Source organism: Mya arenaria, chromosome 15 (assembly GCF_026914265.1).
Source record: "Mya arenaria isolate MELC-2E11 chromosome 15, ASM2691426v1".
Classification (NCBI taxonomy): Eukaryota; Metazoa; Mollusca; class Bivalvia; order Myida; family Myidae; genus Mya; species Mya arenaria.
Window position 1 is genome coordinate 14,451,946 of NC_069136.1, and position 20,955 is coordinate 14,472,900.

Sequence of the window (20,955 nt, forward strand, 5' to 3'; positions counted from 1 at the left end):
TTTCGTCTATTTTCTCCTCCTTTTGAAGAGTAATTACGCAATAAGCTTTCGTACAAAGTGTTCGTGCGAACAAATGTACGAACAAAAAACCCTCTTGCGAAGTTGTCGTAGATTTCGTCTAGTTCGTACGAATTTATAAAACGGCCCTTTTTGTAATATTTCGCTAATCATGTGTATATGGAGACTAGTTTATGTTAAAATGGAGTGCTTGTCGTAATGTATCTCGCCATTTAGGTATAGTATATGTTAAATTTATGCCACTCAAAGTAACTTAATTTCACTGAGCAAAACAAAACCTATTAGAGATAGTTAAATCACTAAGACCTGGTGTATTCGGGTTATATTAAACACTTGTCTGAAGTACGCGAGTTGTTATCTACCGTCCCAAATTTAGTTTTGATGATTTACCCATTACTTACAAGATGTTCGGCACAAGGTTGTATTACTGTGATTATAAATTAGTGATAACAGTATTTTAATACTAAGATGACACTGATTTAAAAATATGATGAAATATGTTTCACAATACAGTGTCAGGTTGTTCTCCACAATTGTACATGAGGTATTTGTCGGAAAACACAATGAAAGTATAGAGTAGAGATTTGTTTATGAGAAAATAGTTATTCCAATGTAAAAGAATCATCTGTACAAATGATGGAAAAGGCTTACGACGTTAATGGTGTTAACGGAGAAAGAGTTGCACAAACCAGAAGTGACGCCGTCGTGACGTCATCGGTGGACGATGCCGCTACGCCGGATGTTGCGCGGCAGACATCAATCAATGATAGTCAGGCGTCCGTCACGGTGGAGGAGGCAGATACGTCCGGTCTGCCGATAGACAGAGGTTGGGCATGGGTGGTATTAGCTGGTGAGTATGTTTTCATGGGTAAATAAATTACGTATAAAAAAGTAGTATCAATACAATTTGTTCGTTTCTTGCTATTTGTGAGAGTGTTTTATACTAGAAGAACACGCAAGTATTTTCTCGCCGAGGATAAATGCTTATTTATGTGACTGAAATGCTGCTTAATAAAACTACTATGAATTGTATATGCACTTTACTTATAGTGAAACCCATACTAAATGTACGTTGGGACTAGACACCAGATGGTTCCGAAATCGGCAAATACAGAATTTCCTCACAACGAGCATAGAATTGTCAACACGAGCTAGTAGGAGGTCGTTAATACATCCTTTTACATGATTCAAATAATATTTTGTCGCTGTCTCACTCGTTTAAAAATAGCGCATTATGGTTTCCCAGTTTATAATGTGTATATTAAGCATTGAAATGCACGTGCTTAGCACTGATGTAAATTCCGACGCTATTTTTAACTAACTGGGATTTACGTGGTAGGCAGACCCAGTATATTTTCGAATTGGAACAATACGCAAAAACTTCGAAGGATACATGTGTCGTAAGCGATGTGATACATCAGTTATTTAGGTTCAAACGCGATGTACACAGCGATAGCAATAGTATGTAGTTTTCAACATGTTTTTTCTTGGAGTTGTATCATCTGGTGTCTAGTCCCTTTAATTTCGTCTTTATATGTGAATTGATAGTATTTGCCTAGACCTCCAATATGCATCCTAATTGGTTATTTACTGATAATGCTTGCAATGTCTTATCTTAGTTTGCAGAATAGTAGGATTTTTTGTATATGAAAGTGTTCAGTTTGTTTTTCTAAAGATCTGTACCAAAGTTTATCTATCAATTTGAAATGTAATTGAAACATTGCATATATTAAATCTTTAGACTGTAATTTAAATCCAAAATGGGCAATACGGTTGTATGTTTATCCTCAGGCATTCATCCCGGCATTAGGCAATGCTTTTTAATGAATCATAGTCCCATTTAACACAAATAAATTTAGTGTTTGCACTCATATCTCCGACGCTTGTATTGTCACGTAGATTTTATATAAAATAATTTAGAAGGCACTTTACAGTAGCAATCGCCAAACAATTCAATTTACAGGCCAAACTGGCTATGTCATAGGCGTTGGGACCACGGGAAATACTTCGAGATAATGAACATTAGATTTAACCGAAATACAAAAAGTGTACAACCTAACCGAAAAAAAACGAGTTTGACTAAGCGAGTTTCTTCTGTAATTAGTAATGGGGTTTTTTGTCCACTAAACAGTGCGGGTTAAATACAAAAGGCAAATAACGTATCGCTAGACTACATTTATCATATACCCATCATAAATCCACACGCAATACATATCGCGAAATACGGTAGTCCGTATACCACTCCAGTGCAATACCGCCGTAACCCACTCTGCTGACGTAACATCGTAAACGTATCATTGTGCGATGTTAAAATGACGTCATAAAACAAAATAATGCGTCATTAAAATTAAAATTACATTTATTATGAAAACACATGTTTCTGAAGTGATATAACTACATGTAGTTTATAATAAAATTGTTATAAGTACTGCGTTTTGATCCGGAATACCGCATTCGACTCTCGTGGCTTGTGCCTTGTGAAATCCGAATCTGCAAAATTCCACTCAAGTCGAATACAATCTCCTGAATAAAAACGCAGTACTTAAAACCGCATTATATCTGTCTTCCCAGCATGTACATTCGAGATCACGGTGTACGGCGGCATGATGCGCTCCTTCGGCGTATTCTTCCTGCAGTACCAGATGCGCTTCCAGTCAAACGCCTCCCAGACAGCCATCACCAACCTCATCCAGAACCTGGTGCTCAGCGTTACTGGTACGTTTCTCCCTCATTATGTATGAGTTTACCCTTAGGAATTGTATTAGATATATCTTCATATTGTAACGCTGCGTACTTTGTTAAATTTAAAGCCAAATAAATGCCCATGTCTTCAGTATTTATTTGCTGCTAACTTGGGGTCACGTGTTTCCTCACCCTGATAGTAACACGTTCTTGTTCGTTTCCTGGGTAGAAACCAAACTGTTGTCTATTTTGTGAGGCAATGAAAACGTACCCCTGCCCTGGTGGCGATCCAACACGCTACCTCTTGGCAGAGAGGTGGTTACCTAAACCATAATACCACTTTTACTAACATGCTTTATTTCGAATGTCCATTTACGCCGAACTACAATACTTTGGGCCAATCCTTTTGATTTATTTTAATTTTATACGCCACTTGGTACTACAATAAAATAAGTTTTGCACACTGGGCCGATCATAATAAAACGTTTACCTACATTTTACAGACCGACTGACAAAAACTCTTCGTTTTGAACTCAGAAGTAAGCAAAAATGATTATGTATCATGCTGCTCATTTTACAATGTTAGCCATGAATAGTTGAGTATAGCCTTGAGTTAAATATCACAACAAAATGTGAAGAAACCCAGATCATATGCCCGTGAGATAAACAAAATCAATTTGACAAAAGCCTTGCACACACATTGAGTCCAACCTGAATCCTTTATTGTGGTGCCATTATTAAACCGTCTACATTCTCATTTCAGCCCTGTTCGTGATGACCATTGGTCTCCAGAGGTTTTCTAGCCGGGTGGCGGTGTGTGCCGGGGGCCTCCTTACTGTAATCGGCTACGTCATTTCCGCATATGCAACTGATATAGCTTTCCTCTACTTCGGCATGGGGGTTCTTGGAGGTAGGTTGTACATTAGAACATAATATAATGTGAGAGCTATATCCTTTAAAATGTATCATTATGGCTAATGTCACAGTGAATCGAATACAGTCGAACCGCGTTGGCTCGACTTCACAGGGACCGGCGAAAGTACCTCGAGCCTCGGAAAGTTCTTGCCTAGCAGGAATGCTTTTATAATACCTTCAGTATACCTTCAGTATATAGAAATCGGGCCTTTCCATTAAGTTCGAGCAATTTGAGCCAAGCGAGTGCGAGCCAATCTGGTATGTACAACACTTATAAAGCCCTTGGTCATCAAAACATAGGGGCAAAAAAGAGCATTCAAACAGCATTCCTTCAAACAATAATGTGTTTTATTTCTTTCAATGTGCTATCAATAATATCTTTGACGCCCGGAAACAAACTACAGTCAAAGATATACAGTTATTTGTTAGACAGGCGTATCAGACATTTGATTTCATCTTTAACATTTTAATAACGAGACGAATGTCAATGCAAGGCATCAAAGACGCGGCTGAATGTTTTTTAAGTATAAGTTTATGTTTATTGTTGTTGACATGAGGGCACGGAAGAGTTGAATATCTAAGGTAAAGCTGTTGTATAGTTGCTACATAGTAACCATGACATTTATATCAATAATGACTAATACTATTAAAAATTATAATCAAAGCGCTGAAAGCGTTGAAAGGCTGTAGGCGCGACAAGCGGCATTTTCCTCTTTTTTTGCTATTTTGTGCACATGCAATAAAACTCGAATCCAAGAAATCTTTTGCATGGCCCTAAACTGTAACCGATAAGTACCTGTCATAACCTAACAATCCGTTATGAAATTGATGTGTTTTTTTTAAATACAATTAGCTTGTTTCATAACAGTAACAGATACACCTATTTGTAATAGGTTATATTGACATTGCTTTCATCTCGCAAATGTATTGCTAGTGTAAAGTTAATGAAAGAAACCCGATATTGGCTGAGGATGTTTTGACTATTTGTAGTAGGTAAAAAAGGCTTTTTGTCAACACATTTCAAATTTCTGCAACCCTCGGTTCGTCACAAAGATGTATTTAAGATTCTTCGGCTTTCTTTCAAATTCACATTAACGGTGCAATCTTATGAACGTATTCAATAAAATGAGTCTAGAAATCTGCAGTATTGTAAACCGCATAACGACATAATGTTTACGTCCAATTGTGAAACCTAAGCGCATTAATTCTTTAAAAAATACCACGTCAAAAAGTAGATCTGACGTCACCTCAGTTCGATACATATTTGTAATAAATTGAACTTCAGCTAGTATTAAAAATGAACACAAAATTGAGGAAATAAAAACAAACAATGTATTGCCATTCGTGACGTTTATACATATTTTGGAGACTGGAAAAATCATTAATTGAAACGGCCCTCGTGCAATTTCAGGGGCAGGACTTGCGTTGATTCACCCTCCCATGTTGGCAATCATAGGCGCCTACTTCAACCGACACCGAGGTCTCGCCAACAGCATATTCACGGCCGGCGGCTCCCTCGGCGGCCTTATCTGGCCATCAGTGGTCGTCCGCCTCTTCGAAGAGTATGGATACTCAGGCGCAATGCTCATAGTCTCCGGAATGCTTATGAACATCTTAGTCGCCGGGGTGCTTATGCGCCCGCTGGAGCTTTTTCAGAAAGAGTGTCAGAGAAGGGCACCGGCAAATAACAGCGATGAACTAATTAGTGATGATTTGCATGGAAGAGATTTAAACAATGACAAGAGAAGTACACTGCTGGAATCTTTTGATGATACGCCAATCAGTATTGAGGAAACACATGGACTTATTGTGGATGCTACCGTTGACCTTGATCATGTTCATGGTAGTATGGATAATTTGAGTAAAAAGAAAGCACGTTCTATTATAGATATAACGGGTTCAATAACAGACATGCGGGGATCAAAAACGAATTTAAATGGATCAAGACATAACGTCAATGGCTCAACAAAAATTGAATTCATGCGAATGAAATCTTACGATCCCGAGATAGGCCGTTATGTAACCCCAGGATCACCCATGATTGAACGAATTCGGAGACCACGGACTATATCCGAAAGTGGGGGTTCACAATTAACTCATCGCTTGAGCGGAAGTAAAAGTCAATTGTCAAGAGTAATTGACGCCGTGAATAGATCCAAAGTTGCGATCTACACCAGTGACGCTGGCTTATGTGGTTCATTTCTGGACCTTAACATTGACATGGTAGAAAAGGCAAAATCGGAAGTTGATGTCCGTGGAGATAACGTAAGTGAGAAAAGTGATAAAGCCTGCTGTCTGCCGTGCAGAAGTTGCGTTAAGGACGTCATGTGTACCGTCTTTGACGTGTCCCTTTTAAAGAACCCACTATTTCTAGTATTTTTACTCATGGCTTTTTGTACTTTGTCTGGAGTCGGGCTAGTGCCGGTTTATGTCCCCACCCACGCCAAGGACGTTGGACTAACAAACCAGCAAATAGGCGTCCTGATTTCCATAACGGCGGCCACAGACCTGGTGGCCAAGATATTATTTGGGTTCATAGCGGATCGGAAGTGGATACAGCGACCGGTCATCCTGGCAAGCACTTCCATTCTGCTCGGCACTGCCTGCCATTTAGCGCGCTATATGACAAACTTCATCACCGTTCTCATTTTTACACTCATAGCTGGTAGGTTGCAATTTATATTTACACTTAAATATGTTAAAAAGAATGGCATTTTAATGATACGAAAATGTATACGTAAATGAAAGTTTGTACACAGTAACCTGACTTAAAATCATGTTATATTCATTTGTTCAACGAAATTCGAGCTTTCAAACATTACCCCACCCTACACTACAGGTCAGCCACGTATGCTTGTACTGCTTTTGTAAGAGAGGGACAATTGACATAGGGCGTGCGGGTTATTTAACAGCATTAATGACTACAGGACTATATAGACCACGTGACTAAAATAATGGCTATTTGACTAATATGCCGACTCTGTTACTTGGGTGCTATTTTAATAAAGGACAATTTGACGAGTTTGGTTTGTGGTCACCAAGCCGGACAAGTGGGATTTCTCCGAGAACACCTGTTTCCCCCCCCCCCCCCATCACAAGATCACACTCTCGCGTAAAATCGTGCCAACGAGTGATTTATATAATGTTGTAATAACTTGTTTCTCAGTTGTTGTAAAAAAGTTTAAACTAAACTAATTTGACAAGGGGTCTATGATCGGGCGAAGTAAATTTCTTTACTTAGGGTGACATGACCAGGCTCTGCTTGATAATCTACAGGGGTGTGTTGCGGCCAGTATATCTCAATGTATGCGATCCTCCTGATGGACGTAATCGGAGTTGACAAGTTTAAGCAGTCCTTGGGCTTCGGGACTCTCGTGCATGGAGTATCCGTGGCCATCTTCTTCCCCGTCGCTGGTAAGTGGGCACTACCCTACCAATAAGTGCTGCCAATTTTGCTAAATAAGATGTATTAGGTGTTCGATCAGTTTATTCATACACAATACCAGACATATTGCTCCCAGTTTGTACAAACAGAATTTGAGACTTTTTATTAACTTAATTTTTATTGAAAATACACTATATTCCCGTGCACCAACGGGAGAGATTTATCCAAATGGCGATGATCTTGCGGACAAAGGCATGTCATTTTTTTCGGATCCAAATTGGACACGACCACCAGACCCGGTGTACCCGGATACATACGACCACAAGGCCTGGTGTACCCGGATACATACGACCACCAGACCCGGTGTACCCGGATACAGACGACCACCAGACCCGGTGTACCCGGATACATACGACCACCAGACCCGGTGTACCCGGATACATACGACCACCAGACCCGGTGTACCCGGATACATACGGCCACCAGACCCGGTGTACCCGGATACATACGACCACCAGACCCGGTGTACCCGGATACATACGACCACCAGACTTGGTGTACCCGGATACATACGACCACCAGACCCGGTGTACCCGGATACATACGACCACCCGACCCGGTGTACCCGGATACATACGACCACCAGACCCGGTGTACCCGGATACATACGACCACCAGACCCGGTGTACCCGGATGCATACGACCACCAGACCCGGTGTACCCCGGATACATACGACCACCAGACCCGGTGTACCCCGGATACATACGACCACCAGACCCGGTGTAGCCGGATACATAGGACCACCAGACCTGGTGTACCCGGATACATACGACCACCAGACTTGGTGGTGTTCCGGGAACCAAACGTTGACAATGTATACAATTTTTCATCGCAATTTGTTAACGGGCTTTATTATTGTGGAAAATAGGACAATATCTGAAGCGCATTTGATCATGTATTTACCTAAGCCAGATTCAACACTATAAACTGTTAATTTTCCAGGTCTGCTGCGGGACTACACCGGGTCGTACGTTTCGTCCTTCCATCTGGTAGGCGGTCTGGCCTATATCGGGGCTTTCCTAGTGGTCCTCATCGAAAGGCTCAAGTCCCCACCATCAGACAAGGCATAGTGAAAGAAACTCATCAGTGTTCACGCTCTCATCCACAGTCATAAAATAGCCCAAACGGCATGAACATTTTAAGAACACTGTTTTCGGGTCAATATTTCCCATTACTTGCAGTCAGAGGGGCGGGGGGCGACAACAGTTCGTTGACAATGCATACAATGAAACTTGTTCCCGTGGTAGGGCGGGAACAGGGAACAATGTGTTAACAAAATAACTGAAGATGTCCTTAGTCACTTACTATATAATATAACAATATTTAGAATAAAAACAAGTTAAGTTTTAATTGTTTATTAACCTTGTTAACAATGCTGTCATCTTAAATATGCCAATGATTACCCATGGCTCTCTTGATTTTAAATATTTATATATACTTGTATAATTATGAATGCCATGAAGACATGCTGTGTTTCTCTCTACCTTTAATTTTGCCAAAATTGGGCACCATTTACAAACACCAAAATACTTCTAATTCACAAAAATACAAGCAAAACCACAATTATCAGAGTAAACATCGTCTTGTCAATGAAATTGTTGAACATTCCTCCCTATATGTGTAAACTACCGTAGCTCTTACAATAAGCAACGCTAAAACATTTAGTAAAATAATGCTTCTAGCACTCTTTTGTCAAATAATGATTGCCGGTTTGACAGTTTAGTATTTAGTGTTGCAATTACGCTCCAGCCAGGATTTAAAAAGGGCAGGATGCTAGGTTAGAATGGGCACTTTTGATGCATATTGAATGAGCACAATGAATATTGTGAAGGTGTTGTTATTACTTTCAATACGAGTAGTTTATTAGAAATATGTTAGCTTTTATCTAAGTGTCAAAATTAAGTATATTTATTATTTTTATACTTAATAATGAAAATTGACTCTGTCAAACAAAAGTACACAGCAATGTGTAGTAAAAGGCAGCAGAGTGCAGGAAAATGGCAGAAAGGTGCTGGAAAATGGCAGCAGGGTACCCCATCCTGCTATGTAGGCCTAGCTGGAGCACTGGAGTGTTGCTATTTCACAGTTCAAAGGGCCCTAGCCCCATTTATAACAGGTAAGAAAAACACTGGCATAATCCTATCACAACAATTTATATACTTCATTTCACACTGAACATACTACATGTATATCAACTTATTTCTGTTCCATTCTTTCCCAAACAACTAATACCAAAGGTTATAATAATTATATCACAACAGCCTGATATTCCTGAAAATTACTAGAATTACACATATGTCAATAAGTCTTCAGATGTTGTTGTTTGACATACAATACAAGTCACAACAATGTTACCTACACGTATACAGGTCAAATGTTTAAATAAAATTGAGGTAATAAGTTACATTACTGTTGCAATGAGCGTACAACATAACATCATCAGATCTTAATTTCAGTTTAATAATGTGTCAGTGTTTATAATTAAACTGAACATTTCACTTGCAAAATCAACTAAATAATGTTTGAACTAAGATATACAACTATCACTTTGGATTTTTTTCTTACATCACAGAAATATTAAATCAAAAAAGCGATTGTTCAATACAATTGTTGATAGGATGTCAACTTTGTATTGTCCAAAAGCAACTTCCGACCAATACCAGAAAAATACAAAGTATGGAATTCCCGAGAACCCGTTTTATATGCAAATATATGTAGCACTGCTTTTATAGAATGAAACTTAAAGGGACTAGACACCAGATGGTCCAAAAATCTGCAAATACAGTATTTCCTCACAACAAGCCTATAATTATCAATACGAGCTAGTATGAGGCCGATAATTTATAAATTTACATGACTAAAATTAGTTATTATGTGCTCACTACTTAGTTAAGCTGTGGCAACAACTTTTTATGTCATGGTCACGACTTACTATCCCATTCCCACAACTTAGTTATCTTGTGGCCAAGACTTAGAGAGAACAAAGTTAAGGGAACATGTCAGTAAGTCATGGCCATAAGATCAAACAAAATCAATATGTCACCTCTTTGCCAATGTAGGTATAGCAATTATTCATATAATAAAACATAGACATGTTCATGTACAGTATATGTGCCGACTGTTTATAGCCTATGGTTTAAGCCAGGTCTTAAAATGGGACAGGGTGCTGCCGAAAAGGGACAGACGCTAAGGAAAAAACGGCACATTGTATCGGGCAGTGAATTATTGTAACACTGTGAATTTTATAAAAAATGTTAGAAATTGTGCTTATTTGAAGTAATATTAGAATTCAACAAGCAAAAATGTAGTTTGTTTGAATTCATAACCATAATTCAAGTTTTAATCCAACAACATGATATGATATTATTTCCTTTTATTGTTGTTGACTTTGGCCCTCTCCTTGTGGTGGTCTGAAAATACAAAAAAAAATGTTTTTAAACTAACGCTATAAGAATAGAGTTGTTCAGCACTTTTCCAAATAATTGAGATCTATCCTTTAGTGAATTATCTTATATGACTGAATGGAATGCACTGACACTGGAATCAGCTGATTCTGAGACAATAAACAAGAGGGACCTGAAGGCCCCGTATTGCTCACCTGATCCAATTCAGGTTACCCAGTTTCAAACTTGACATAGACTCCATAAACACAAACATTCTGACATAGTTTCATGGTGATCAAAGAGAGAATGTAACCTCTACAGTGTTTACAAAGTTTTTCTATGATTTGACCTAGTGGCCTAGTTTTTGACCTCTGATTACCCAGTTTCAATCTCTACCTTCAGATTATCAAAAATAACATTCTGGTCAAGTTCCATGAACCTAATGACCTAGTTTTTGACCACACATGACCCGGATTCAAACTTGACTTAGAGATTATTAATATAAACATTCTGACCAACTTTCATGAAGATAGATAAATGTGACCTTTAGAGTGTTAACAAGCCTTTCCTTAAATTTTACCTGGTGACCTAGTTTTAAACCGCACATGACCCAGATTCAAACTTGGCCTTGAGCTAATCAATATAAACATTCTGACTAAGTTTCATGAACATACAGTCATAACTGTGACCTCTAGAGTGCTAACAAGCTTTTCCTATGATTTGACCTAATGACCTAGTTTTTGACCGCACATGAACCGGATTCATACTTGATTTAGAGATTATTTATATAAACATTCTGACTAACTTTCATGAAAATACAGTTATAAATGTGACCTCTGGAGTGCTAACAAGCTTTTCCTATGATTTGACCTGGTGACCTAGTTTTTGACCACACAAGGCCCAGATTCTAACTTGGCCTAGAGCTAATCAATATAAACATTCCGACTAAGTTTCATGAATGTACAGTTATAAATGTGACCTCTAGAGTGCTAACAAGCTTTTCCTATGATTTGACCTGGTGACCTAGTTTTTGACCGCACATGACCCAATATCGAACTCGTCCAAGATTTTATTGAGGGTAACATTCTGACCAAGTTTCATTAAGATTGTGCCCTAATTGTGACCTCTAGAGTGTTAACAGTCAAATTGTTGACAACGGAGACGGACGACGACGATTTGACTGTCACAAGGCGATCACAATAGCTCACCTTAAGCACTTCGTGCTAAGGTGAGCTATAAATGTCAAACCTGTCACATTCTGTGAGAGTGCAGCTATATGACACTTGGTCTCATGTTTTTTTAGAAAGTCTTGATTTGATCATTTTTTACAATTCAAAATGGAGACTGCGTGTGCAACAAAGAAATAACAAATCTCCATCTCAAAAACCTTTGTTTATCACTCTACAACATTTGAAACACTAACTAGGGCTGGTATTAAATATTGGTCTTAACTGGATCTAAGGACAATGTAGCTAATCTGATTAATTGCTATTAATAACTGACCAATAGAGTGAATGAGGTCAATGATATATGCACAAAATATTAACTAAAGTTGAATATTGAAAACATGCCTAGATCTTAAGCACAGCAGGTAACTTACGGGGATGGGTTCGTCTTCGGTTTCGGCGTGTTCTGTAGGACCGCCGCTATCTCTTTCTTTTCGTCGTAATTTTTCCACAAGTCATACAGGTGTAGAATTTGACGTGTGATCTCCAGAATTTTATCCATATCGACTGATAGCTCTGCAAACCACTGTTTCAAGTCTTTCTGTTGTATAACACAGGCTATATGAAGTGCCGCTGGGAAAAAATTATAGAGCTTTTATTAAGATAAAACAATGGTCGATTATTTGATCATTTACATTCAAAACTGAGTTCACCATAACTTAACAGCATTTTCATCGAAAATATTACAAGTTATTGAATAATGACTTCAACATTGAGGCCTTGCAATACCTTGATTTGGTTTCTTCAGAGAAGCTCAAAATGGTGATAATGGCAATTCATAAACATTGGATTTAAAATTGCCAGAACTTCCAAGTACACTGGATACTAGTTATACTATTACTGCATGAACATGTATCTAAGAACTACTTTTTCTAGAGAGATCTGGCTCCAATTTCTTGAAACATCTTTAGTAAGACTTACAACAAATAACAAGACCAAGCTAAGCTCATTATTTTTATTTTGGTATAATTTGTGTAATACATGTATTTATATTAAAAAAAGGGTCAGACTTTGAAAGGAAGTTAATCTTTTGATAATCACAATAAACTAAAATTTATTTAATAAATTCAGGAATAGGTAAGAAATTTGTCCTAGTGAAATATGCTACTTAAGTCTCATTTGGAGCTCCTCGGCCATTTTTATTGAAAACAACATCAGATGTATGCCGTTACATCAGTAGCAGAAGTTGGTACAAATTTGAATTATAACATTCATTAAATGTAGTGTTTTAACTTTTAGCTTGTTTTTGTCGATCTAAGTTTAAATTGATTGCCAGTATAGTGTTTAATTGCAAACATAATTAAGATTCCTTAGAGTTAAGTCATTAAGTTAAACTGCTAAATTAAATTAGTACGCGATCTACTAGCAGCAGACTTTAAGTGTACCGATTTTTGATATTGTAAACCGTCCATTTACATCCGAGGTTGTTTTCACTAAAAATGGCTGAGGAGCTCCTAATGACTTAAGCCTGTTACACTGTAAGAACATTCAAGAACTTGGGGCCAAGATGTTTAAAAGAATACTTACATAATGCTATAAGATATGGTGGATATAACAAGGATACATCTGTTCTTAACGAGTCGTTGACAATACGCCTGAAAATGGCATAAAGTGATATAGTCACAAAACTATTTTAATATATAATCTTATATGATCATTTTTCATATAATGAAAAAGGTGACTTATTTAATAGGCTTCAAAATTAAGCATCACCTATCTGACCATTATATTTTTCAGAGTTCCATTTTGATAGATTTTCACTACTGGATGTGACTTCAATATTCTTAAATAATAGATCTGTATAAACGTTAAACATGGCAATATTTTTTTTTCATTTCTTTAACTACTGTGTTCATTTACAAAATGGCTAAATTTCACTCAAATATGTAGCAAAATATTAAAACTATGACATTAAGATCATTTTAATTTAAAACCAAAATTTATTCAAGTTTAATTTGTTTTATGATGAACAGTTAATATTTCAAATTATATAGATATTTTAAACGTCATTTAGTTCCAAAATGTCAGCAAATTAGTTTTTTTGTTTAACCAAAGACAAGTAAAAAAGGAGTATGGATTGAAAAGTTTTGGCGAAACATGCATGGATCACTGTAATACATGATGTGCCGAGATATTTACATAAATTGAATTGGAAAATATTAGAGGTGGTATGCAAACTTTAACGTAAATTCTAAGTCGAAAAAGGGGCATAAATCTGTGAAAATGCTTGATGCAGGTACCTCCTCCTATGTACAGGTTGGGGGCATGATGGTGAACAAGTGTGCAAAGTTTCAAAGCCATATGTCAATGAACTTTGAAAATATTTGAGATGGTACAACAACTCTTACAAAAACTTTAACATAAGTGGTTACGCCAACGCCGACGCCGACGCTCGGGTGACTAGGATAGACTTTGAAAATATTTAAGGTGGTACACAAACTTTAAAGTATATTCTAGTCAAAAAAGGGGCATATTTTTGTCAAAATGCTTGAGAGAGTTACCTCCTCCTGTGTACAGGTTGGGGGCATGATGGTGAACAAGTGTGCAAAGTTTCAAAGCCATATGTCAATGGACTTTGAAAATATTTGAGGTGGTACGCAAACTTTAACATAAGTGGTTTCGCTGATGCCAACGCCGACGCTCGGGTGACTAGGATAGCTCTCCTTATTCTTCGAATAGTCGAGCTAACAATACAGCTGAATCTGACATTTGTACCCTGACTTGATCATAAAAAAATCAGATTAGCCCCCCATACAGGTATTTAGGCCAATCTGATTATTTCAAATGCTTAGTTTACATTGTTGTTTGTCAAACCAACAATCAACCCAGCCCTGAAGTTAACAGACATTTATTTCTAAATGCAATCCCCTTCAACAGGGAGTTTATTAAAATCATGGTGTCATTGAATCACAGGCAACTAGCATGTATCATAAACCTTCGAAGCATATTCCAATGGGAGAGTTGATCTTCTTTCTTTTATGACATCACTACCATTATTGCAAATCCTTAACATTACCCCTGCCCTTTCCTGAGACAAATCAATTGTAAGGGAAACACTTACCATGCAAGAGGCAATATACTGTCATCAGTGGAGCTGATATCAGTCACATACTGTACAAGTGGCCTGTAGGGGTGGTACACAACCAGGCAACAGTCCTGTAGGGGAGAAATAATGGTGTTGTATCAACATGTAGGTCATATACTGTACAAGTGGCCTGTAGGGGTGGTATTCAACCTGGCAACAGTCCTGTAGGGAGAGAATTGAAGGTTTAGTATCAACATGTAGGTCAAATACTGTACAAGTGGCCTGTAGGGCTGGTACACAACCAGGCAACAGTCCTGTAGGGAGAGAATTGAAGGCATAGTATCAACATGTAGGTCAAATACTGTATAAGTGGCCTGTAGGGGTGGTACACAACCAGGCAACAGTCCTGTATGGGGAAAAAGAAGGTAAAGTATCCACAGGTAAGTCAAATACTCAACAAGTGGCCGATATGGGTGGTACACAACCAGGTAACAGTCATGTATGGGGAAACAGAAGGTAAAGTATCAAAAGGTCAGTTAAATACTGTACAAGTGCCCGATATGGGTGGTACACAACCAGGCAACAGTCCTGTATGGGGAAAAAGAAGGTAAAGTATCCACAGGTAAGTCAAATACTCAACAAGTGGCCGATATGGGTGGTACACAACCAGGTAACAGTCATGTATGGGGAAACAGAAGGTAAAGTATCAATAGGTCAGTTAAATACTGTACAAGTGCCCGATATGGGTGGTACACAACCAGGCAACAGTCCTGTAATGGGAGAAATGATGGTGTAGTATTAATATGTAGGTCACATGCTGTACACTGGTGGGTATGGGTGGCACACAACCAAGCAACAGTCCTGTATAGGGAGAATTGATGGTGTAGTATCAACAGGTAGGTCACATACTGTTCAAGTGGCCTGAAGGGGTGGTTCACAACCAGACAACAGTTATATAGGGGATATTTGAAGGTATTGTATCAACATGTAGCTCACATACTGTACAAGAAGTCTGAAGGGTTGGAACACAACCAGGCAATAGTTCTGTATGAGCGAGAATTGAAGGTGTTGTATAAGTGTGTAGGTCAAGTACTGTACAAGTGGCCTGTAGAGGTGGTACACAACCAGGCAACAGTCCTGTAGTGGAGAAATGATGATGTTGTACAAACATGTCAGTCACATTCTGATCAACTGGCTTGTTAAGGTGGAATCATCCCCAAATATATTCTCTGCATTGAAACCAGACCCCAGGTTTAGTTGGTGGAGCTACATGTAGAACAAATTACATCTTAGGCAGACATCAAACTTAATGATAGGAATTCCTCTACATTAAGCCTGAGTAATATAACATGTATGTTCATCATTGTATTTAATTACAACTCACAAGCCTAATAATATAAACATATAACAAAAACCCAATTTTAAAACCCTTGTTTTGATTTTGGCCTGTTTTTATTTTTCTCAAAGCTTAGGTAAAAGACAGGCATCTTTTACAACAAGACCCCTTCCACCAGTTAAACATGAAGCATACCATCATTTCTAGCAGGTAGAATTCACACTCCAGCACATTGTTGATTCTGTAGGGATACTCCTGAGGGTATGCATGGGAAAACTTGTTCTTCACTGAAATAATAAAAATTATCATGAACTCATTTGCTATCATTTTCTAACAGGAAGTTAACATGACGGCAGGTAGACAATGAGCTACCTAAGCACTCCTACCCACTGGGTACAGAATGTACAAATTCAGCTCACTATATGCTTATCAAATATTGCTCTCCCTACGCCAGTTTCTGACCACTGTGCTCAAGAGTGTAAGGGCTTTTCCCCATTTTCTAGTAGAGGCCAAAATTCAATAAATTTCCAAAATAGAAATTAAAGTGAAGCATGTATTTAAAAATAAAAATAAAAATCATGGAATTATTGTTTGTGCTTATGTAGTTTTTGTGGTTGTTTCTAAATGTATTCCAGTATTTTTTGATACATGAGCCTGAATAATTCAAAGTTTTTTTTCTTCCCAATTTGAAGTGTTTCCATTTAATAAAATTTTGACAACTTTATTTTATTTTTTGTCCTGAAAATGTTTGCATAAATGTCTGGAAACCAGTGATATCAGAAGGCTGACAAAAGATAAGATTTCAGTTTTTCATATTTTTGGTCAATAATTTATCTTTTCTATTTTTCATATTTATGGTCAATAATTTATCTTTTCTGGCTAAAAGCGTTACTTACGCATAAAGAAAATTAAATTTTTCGGCTGTTTTTCACACAAATGAGATCCATTATATTGTGGGTTATCTAATACGACTGACTTGAAGGCATTGATGCCAAAATCAGCTTGTTCTGAGACATAAATTCAAAAAATGTCAAAACTGTCAATCTTTGAAATAGTGCAGCTATAACCCACCAAATTTCGTAACCTTGGGACATAAACTTTTGAATGGCAAAGTCATAATTGATCAAACATTGCAAGCCATTCAAAATATAAGTTTCGTGAGTGTCGGTGCCGTACCATTTGAAGCTCAATACAACGCAAATATTGGAGATATGATAGCACTTGATGCGACATAATGGGATAAACACAATTCCGATGTATACATTAATATGCAAACTATTTATATTTAGTAAAATTGTAGTGCAAGTTTTGATGGTTTGTAATCATTTTGATAACTGTACGTCTGCAATTTCAACTTCATTTTTACATTAATTGACTCACCCACTGTCTGACATGTAGTAATTAGTCTGCTGTTGGATATCACTCCAAACTCCTGCAAACAGAGAGTTACAAAATGTACATCAAAATAAAAAAGAAGCGGCATCTTGTACAGGTAGAACCACAAAAGCTTCTTCAGTACAGACAATTTTTAATTTATCATGTATTTGCCATTGATATAGAGGATAACTGTATATTTTAGTGTAAAATTATAACATATTTCACCTTGTGAGTACAAAAATTTACATTTCACGAGTGGCACAGTTAAAGTCATTGAAATAAGACCCTTTAATGAACAAGCCCAAATTCTTATACTATTGCTTTGCATTACATTTTTGAACAAGCCCTGCTATATAAAATTCAGAATTTGAGCAAGCCCTGAAGACATTTTAAGGCAGGGCTTGAGGGCTTATGTAAATTTTGATTACTGCAGTTATGAGTTAAAAAATATTCACTTTTGATGCTCACCAATGTGAAATATATTGCGATCTTAAACTGAAACAAACATTTTTATGCATAAAAGGACATTTAATTGTAGTTTATCAGAAAAGTGTGCCATATTGAATGCAAAAGTAACATCATTTCGAAAATTATGTCATTGACAGTACTATAGTTTTATTTGTACGTGAAAAAGGGCTAAAATTTCTGAACAGTGAAAAATATCAAATTGATGTTTTCTCTGTTTAAAACAGTAGAATATTGACTTTATTTCACTGATAAATCTCAAGAATCCACCTGGAAGCATATTATCATAAAACATATTAAGCTTCAGTAGAATTATATAATCTGTTTAAATGTACCTGTATCATTTTAAATACATGTAGTATAATGCTTATTATCGTGTTTCATCTTAATCTCAATTTAATGATATTCGGTAAAACATATAAACATGACCTTTTCTATAACTGTTAATATAATTTGTATGTGGCAAAAGGCAAGATACCGATTTGCCAATAATACTTGAAACTTAAAACTACATGTATAATGATTATCACTGCTAGACATTATTCTCAATTGAATATTGACCTCTTCAAGTCAAGTAAGAAAGTAAAGTCTTTATTTTAAGTGGATGGTATATATAACAAATTAAACATTTTTTTTATACAAACTGCACATGATGGAAATAAATAAGTGAGGGAAGGACAAAGAAAGTGAGTTAATTTAAGTCACTGGGTTCATATATTTGATGTACGTCAATTTTCAATGTGTCCACAAAAGTGTTGACTGTTGAATTGATGATTGCTGTTTCCAAGCCTCCTAATGACAAATTGTTAATACCGTTCATTTACCTCAACTTTTGAAGCAAGAAAGATACAGGTTGGAGCCATCAGCCATGGATCAATACACTTCAATGAATTTCTGAAAAAATAATATTGTATATTAAAAAACAAACATTTTTTTTTCTTTAAGATTAAATTGTCTCCTGGTAATAGTAGGTGATCAGGGATGAGGCAGAAAATGGGAGCCGGACAAACAATACACCCTGGACAAAACACCTCCTGTTAATTTTTGCAGGTGATTTCTCTGCCTTGTAAGATGCGTAGGCGGTGTTTTGTCAGCCTTGTAAAAAAAATTGGGGGGCTCTTGTCCACCTATGCAAAAATAAATAGGACGTGTTTTGTCGGAGGACAGGGGGACCTATATTCTTGACGCAATTTTCAAGCTGGGCATCCTATTTGAACAACATTATACTTCTAAAAACAAGTACATCATTATCAAAGACCCAAAGTGTTCAACATGATAGTCACAGGATTAAAAATCCTGGGTAAGTTTTTTGCAGGGTTTACAATATTCTGTTGAAATGTTATGAGTATCCACCAGTACAGATAGTGTGTGTTTTCAAAAAAAGGAGTAAAATAACTCAATTTCATCAAATTTCAGAAGTATCGTTGCCAACATATAACCTGCGATCCCTTTCACCCTCAAAAAAACTTAAATCCTTGCCATACTTGTACCTGGCATAGAAGCGTTTGAAGTACACTGTGCCTGTAGCGATCACCTGTTGGCGAACTTTCAACTGCTCTCCTAAAGCCTGTATGACTGAAATAATGCAAAAAATGAGTTTAGTACACAACATTTATAAACATTCTTAATGGTATTAATTTAGTATCAATGATAGCCAAGACAGGCATTATAAATGCTGAATAAACGGCACTATATATAGATAAGAAAAGTATGACATCAATAGATTTAGAAAATCATTACATGTAGTTTTGTACTGGGTTCTCACATATATTGATGATTTAATTTAGAATATTAAGGGTTGTATACACTGTACATAATATTATACAAAGAAGTCTGGACAGAAATGTTACTTATATTATAAAGTGAACAATTTTAAATAAAAGTTTTCAACAGTGTTTGCTAAAGAAATTAGCATCATCCTCATATACATACAATTAGCAAAGAAGATCATGCATTTTTCATATTCTTCTTCACTCATTATCTTCAGGTCAGCTTGTCTCTCTCGAGCCAAATCTTGTCGATCCAATAACCATTGTTGACTGAAAAAGAGGGGTAGACACAGATCATATTAAGGTTGAACGTTCAATCAAGCACACCACTGGGGCTACATTCATAAAACTTCTTAATGAAAATTTACAAGTAAGCATTTTTTTTTTAATTTTAACAACCAATGCTTTAAATACCCTCATTTTTTCATCAATTTTATTCAGAAGAAAAAGAAAAGAAATCAAAATTATTTCCTTTTAATAAATTATTATAAATATATAAAGTATTTACAACAGTTTACTCAGTTGAGTAAATACATGTACAAGAGACTTGGGCCAGCTGCCTAAATTATAGTGAACAGCTTTGAGTCTGTAGGGCTCTGCAAGTCAGTTGTCAATTAGCATAAGCCCACTTGTAGAAAATATTTGATGGCAACTGCAAGCACTTGTTAGTCACAAAGGCTTAATTTAGATGACTTTTACATGCTAATGTTCTAGCAGTTGTGGATTTCAGCTCAGCATCCAGCACTCAGCTAGGATGGACTTGATTTCAAGTGATTCATGGATTTTAAGTTATTTTCTTACTAGTTAAAATCCACAAGGTCCAAGCTCAAGGATGGACCCATGGCGCAACAATTAAAACTGTTAATCCAACCGTTAGCCTAAACACAAAAGTGAAAATTCACTTTTATCTCCTTGAAACTTTGTTATTTCAATTAAAGAAACAATTTCTCAAAGTTGAAGCCTGAATCTAATATTTGTCCGAAAAGAAACAATCCGGACAAATGGTTATAAATGCTAATATTTAGTAATAATCACATATTCTGTGGAGTTTCTTAAAAGTACTTAACGCTTCATATAAACAGAAAATCAAGCATATGTATAAGACGTTATGCGTTTTATAACACTGGGACCTACTAGTGCGAGCTCTGCCAGAAATTCCCTGCCATTTCTTTATTTTTTTATTTTTTTCCCAACTGGGATAAGTTTTCAGAGGCGTTTTTGCGGTTAACACCGGAATAGGCGGTGTTAATGTAAATAAGTTTGAGGATAAATAAGGTTAATGCTAAACGACATCCAGTATCTGGAGGAGGCGG

At 36.9% G+C, this 20,955-nt stretch overlaps 2 protein-coding genes across 2 annotated transcripts; one reads left to right on the forward strand and one right to left on the reverse strand.

Annotated features, from left to right (window-relative positions):
• The first annotated feature begins 497 nt into the window (after window positions 1–497).
• Window positions 498–8,411, forward strand: LOC128220640 (monocarboxylate transporter 12-like). Its single transcript, XM_052929118.1, has 6 exons — window positions 498–868; window positions 2,590–2,733; window positions 3,464–3,610; window positions 5,027–6,280; window positions 6,892–7,029; window positions 8,004–8,411. The coding sequence occupies exons 1-6, from the start codon at window positions 652–654 to the stop codon at window positions 8,129–8,131; spliced, it is 2,028 nt and encodes a 675-aa protein (XP_052785078.1). The 5' UTR covers window positions 498–651; the 3' UTR covers window positions 8,132–8,411.
• On the reverse strand, window positions 8,401–20,871 carry LOC128220641 (cyclin-C-like). The gene is made up of 10 exons (XM_052929120.1): window positions 20,777–20,871; window positions 19,806–19,912; window positions 19,364–19,448; window positions 18,698–18,767; window positions 17,412–17,463; window positions 16,227–16,318; window positions 14,732–14,826; window positions 13,198–13,265; window positions 12,045–12,243; window positions 8,401–10,471 (listed from the first exon to the last, which is right to left on the reverse strand). The coding sequence occupies exons 1-10, from the start codon at window positions 20,806–20,808 to the stop codon at window positions 10,435–10,437; spliced, it is 837 nt and encodes a 278-aa protein (XP_052785080.1). The 5' UTR covers window positions 20,809–20,871; the 3' UTR covers window positions 8,401–10,434.
• Between the last annotated feature and the right edge of the window lie 84 nt (window positions 20,872–20,955).

Coding starts and splice junctions, on each gene's coding strand:
- LOC128220640 (XM_052929118.1), top strand. CDS start 652: ATGATGGAAAAGGCTTACGACGTTAATGGTGTTAACGGAGAAAGAGTT. Junction 869..2,589: donor GGCATGGGTGGTATTAGCTG/GTGAGTATGTTT, acceptor CTGTCTTCCCAG/CATGTACATTCGAGATCACG. Junction 7,030..8,003: donor CATCTTCTTCCCCGTCGCTG/GTAAGTGGGCAC, acceptor TTAATTTTCCAG/GTCTGCTGCGGGACTACACC.
- LOC128220641 (XM_052929120.1), bottom strand. CDS start 20,808: ATGGCAGGGAATTTCTGGCAGAGCTCGCACTA. Junction 16,319..17,411: donor TACTACATGTCAGACAGTGG/GTGAGTCAATTA, acceptor TTATTATTTCAG/TGAAGAACAAGTTTTCCCAT. Junction 12,244..13,197: donor ACCATATCTTATAGCATTAT/GTAAGTATTCTT, acceptor ATTTTTTCCCAG/CGGCACTTCATATAGCCTGT.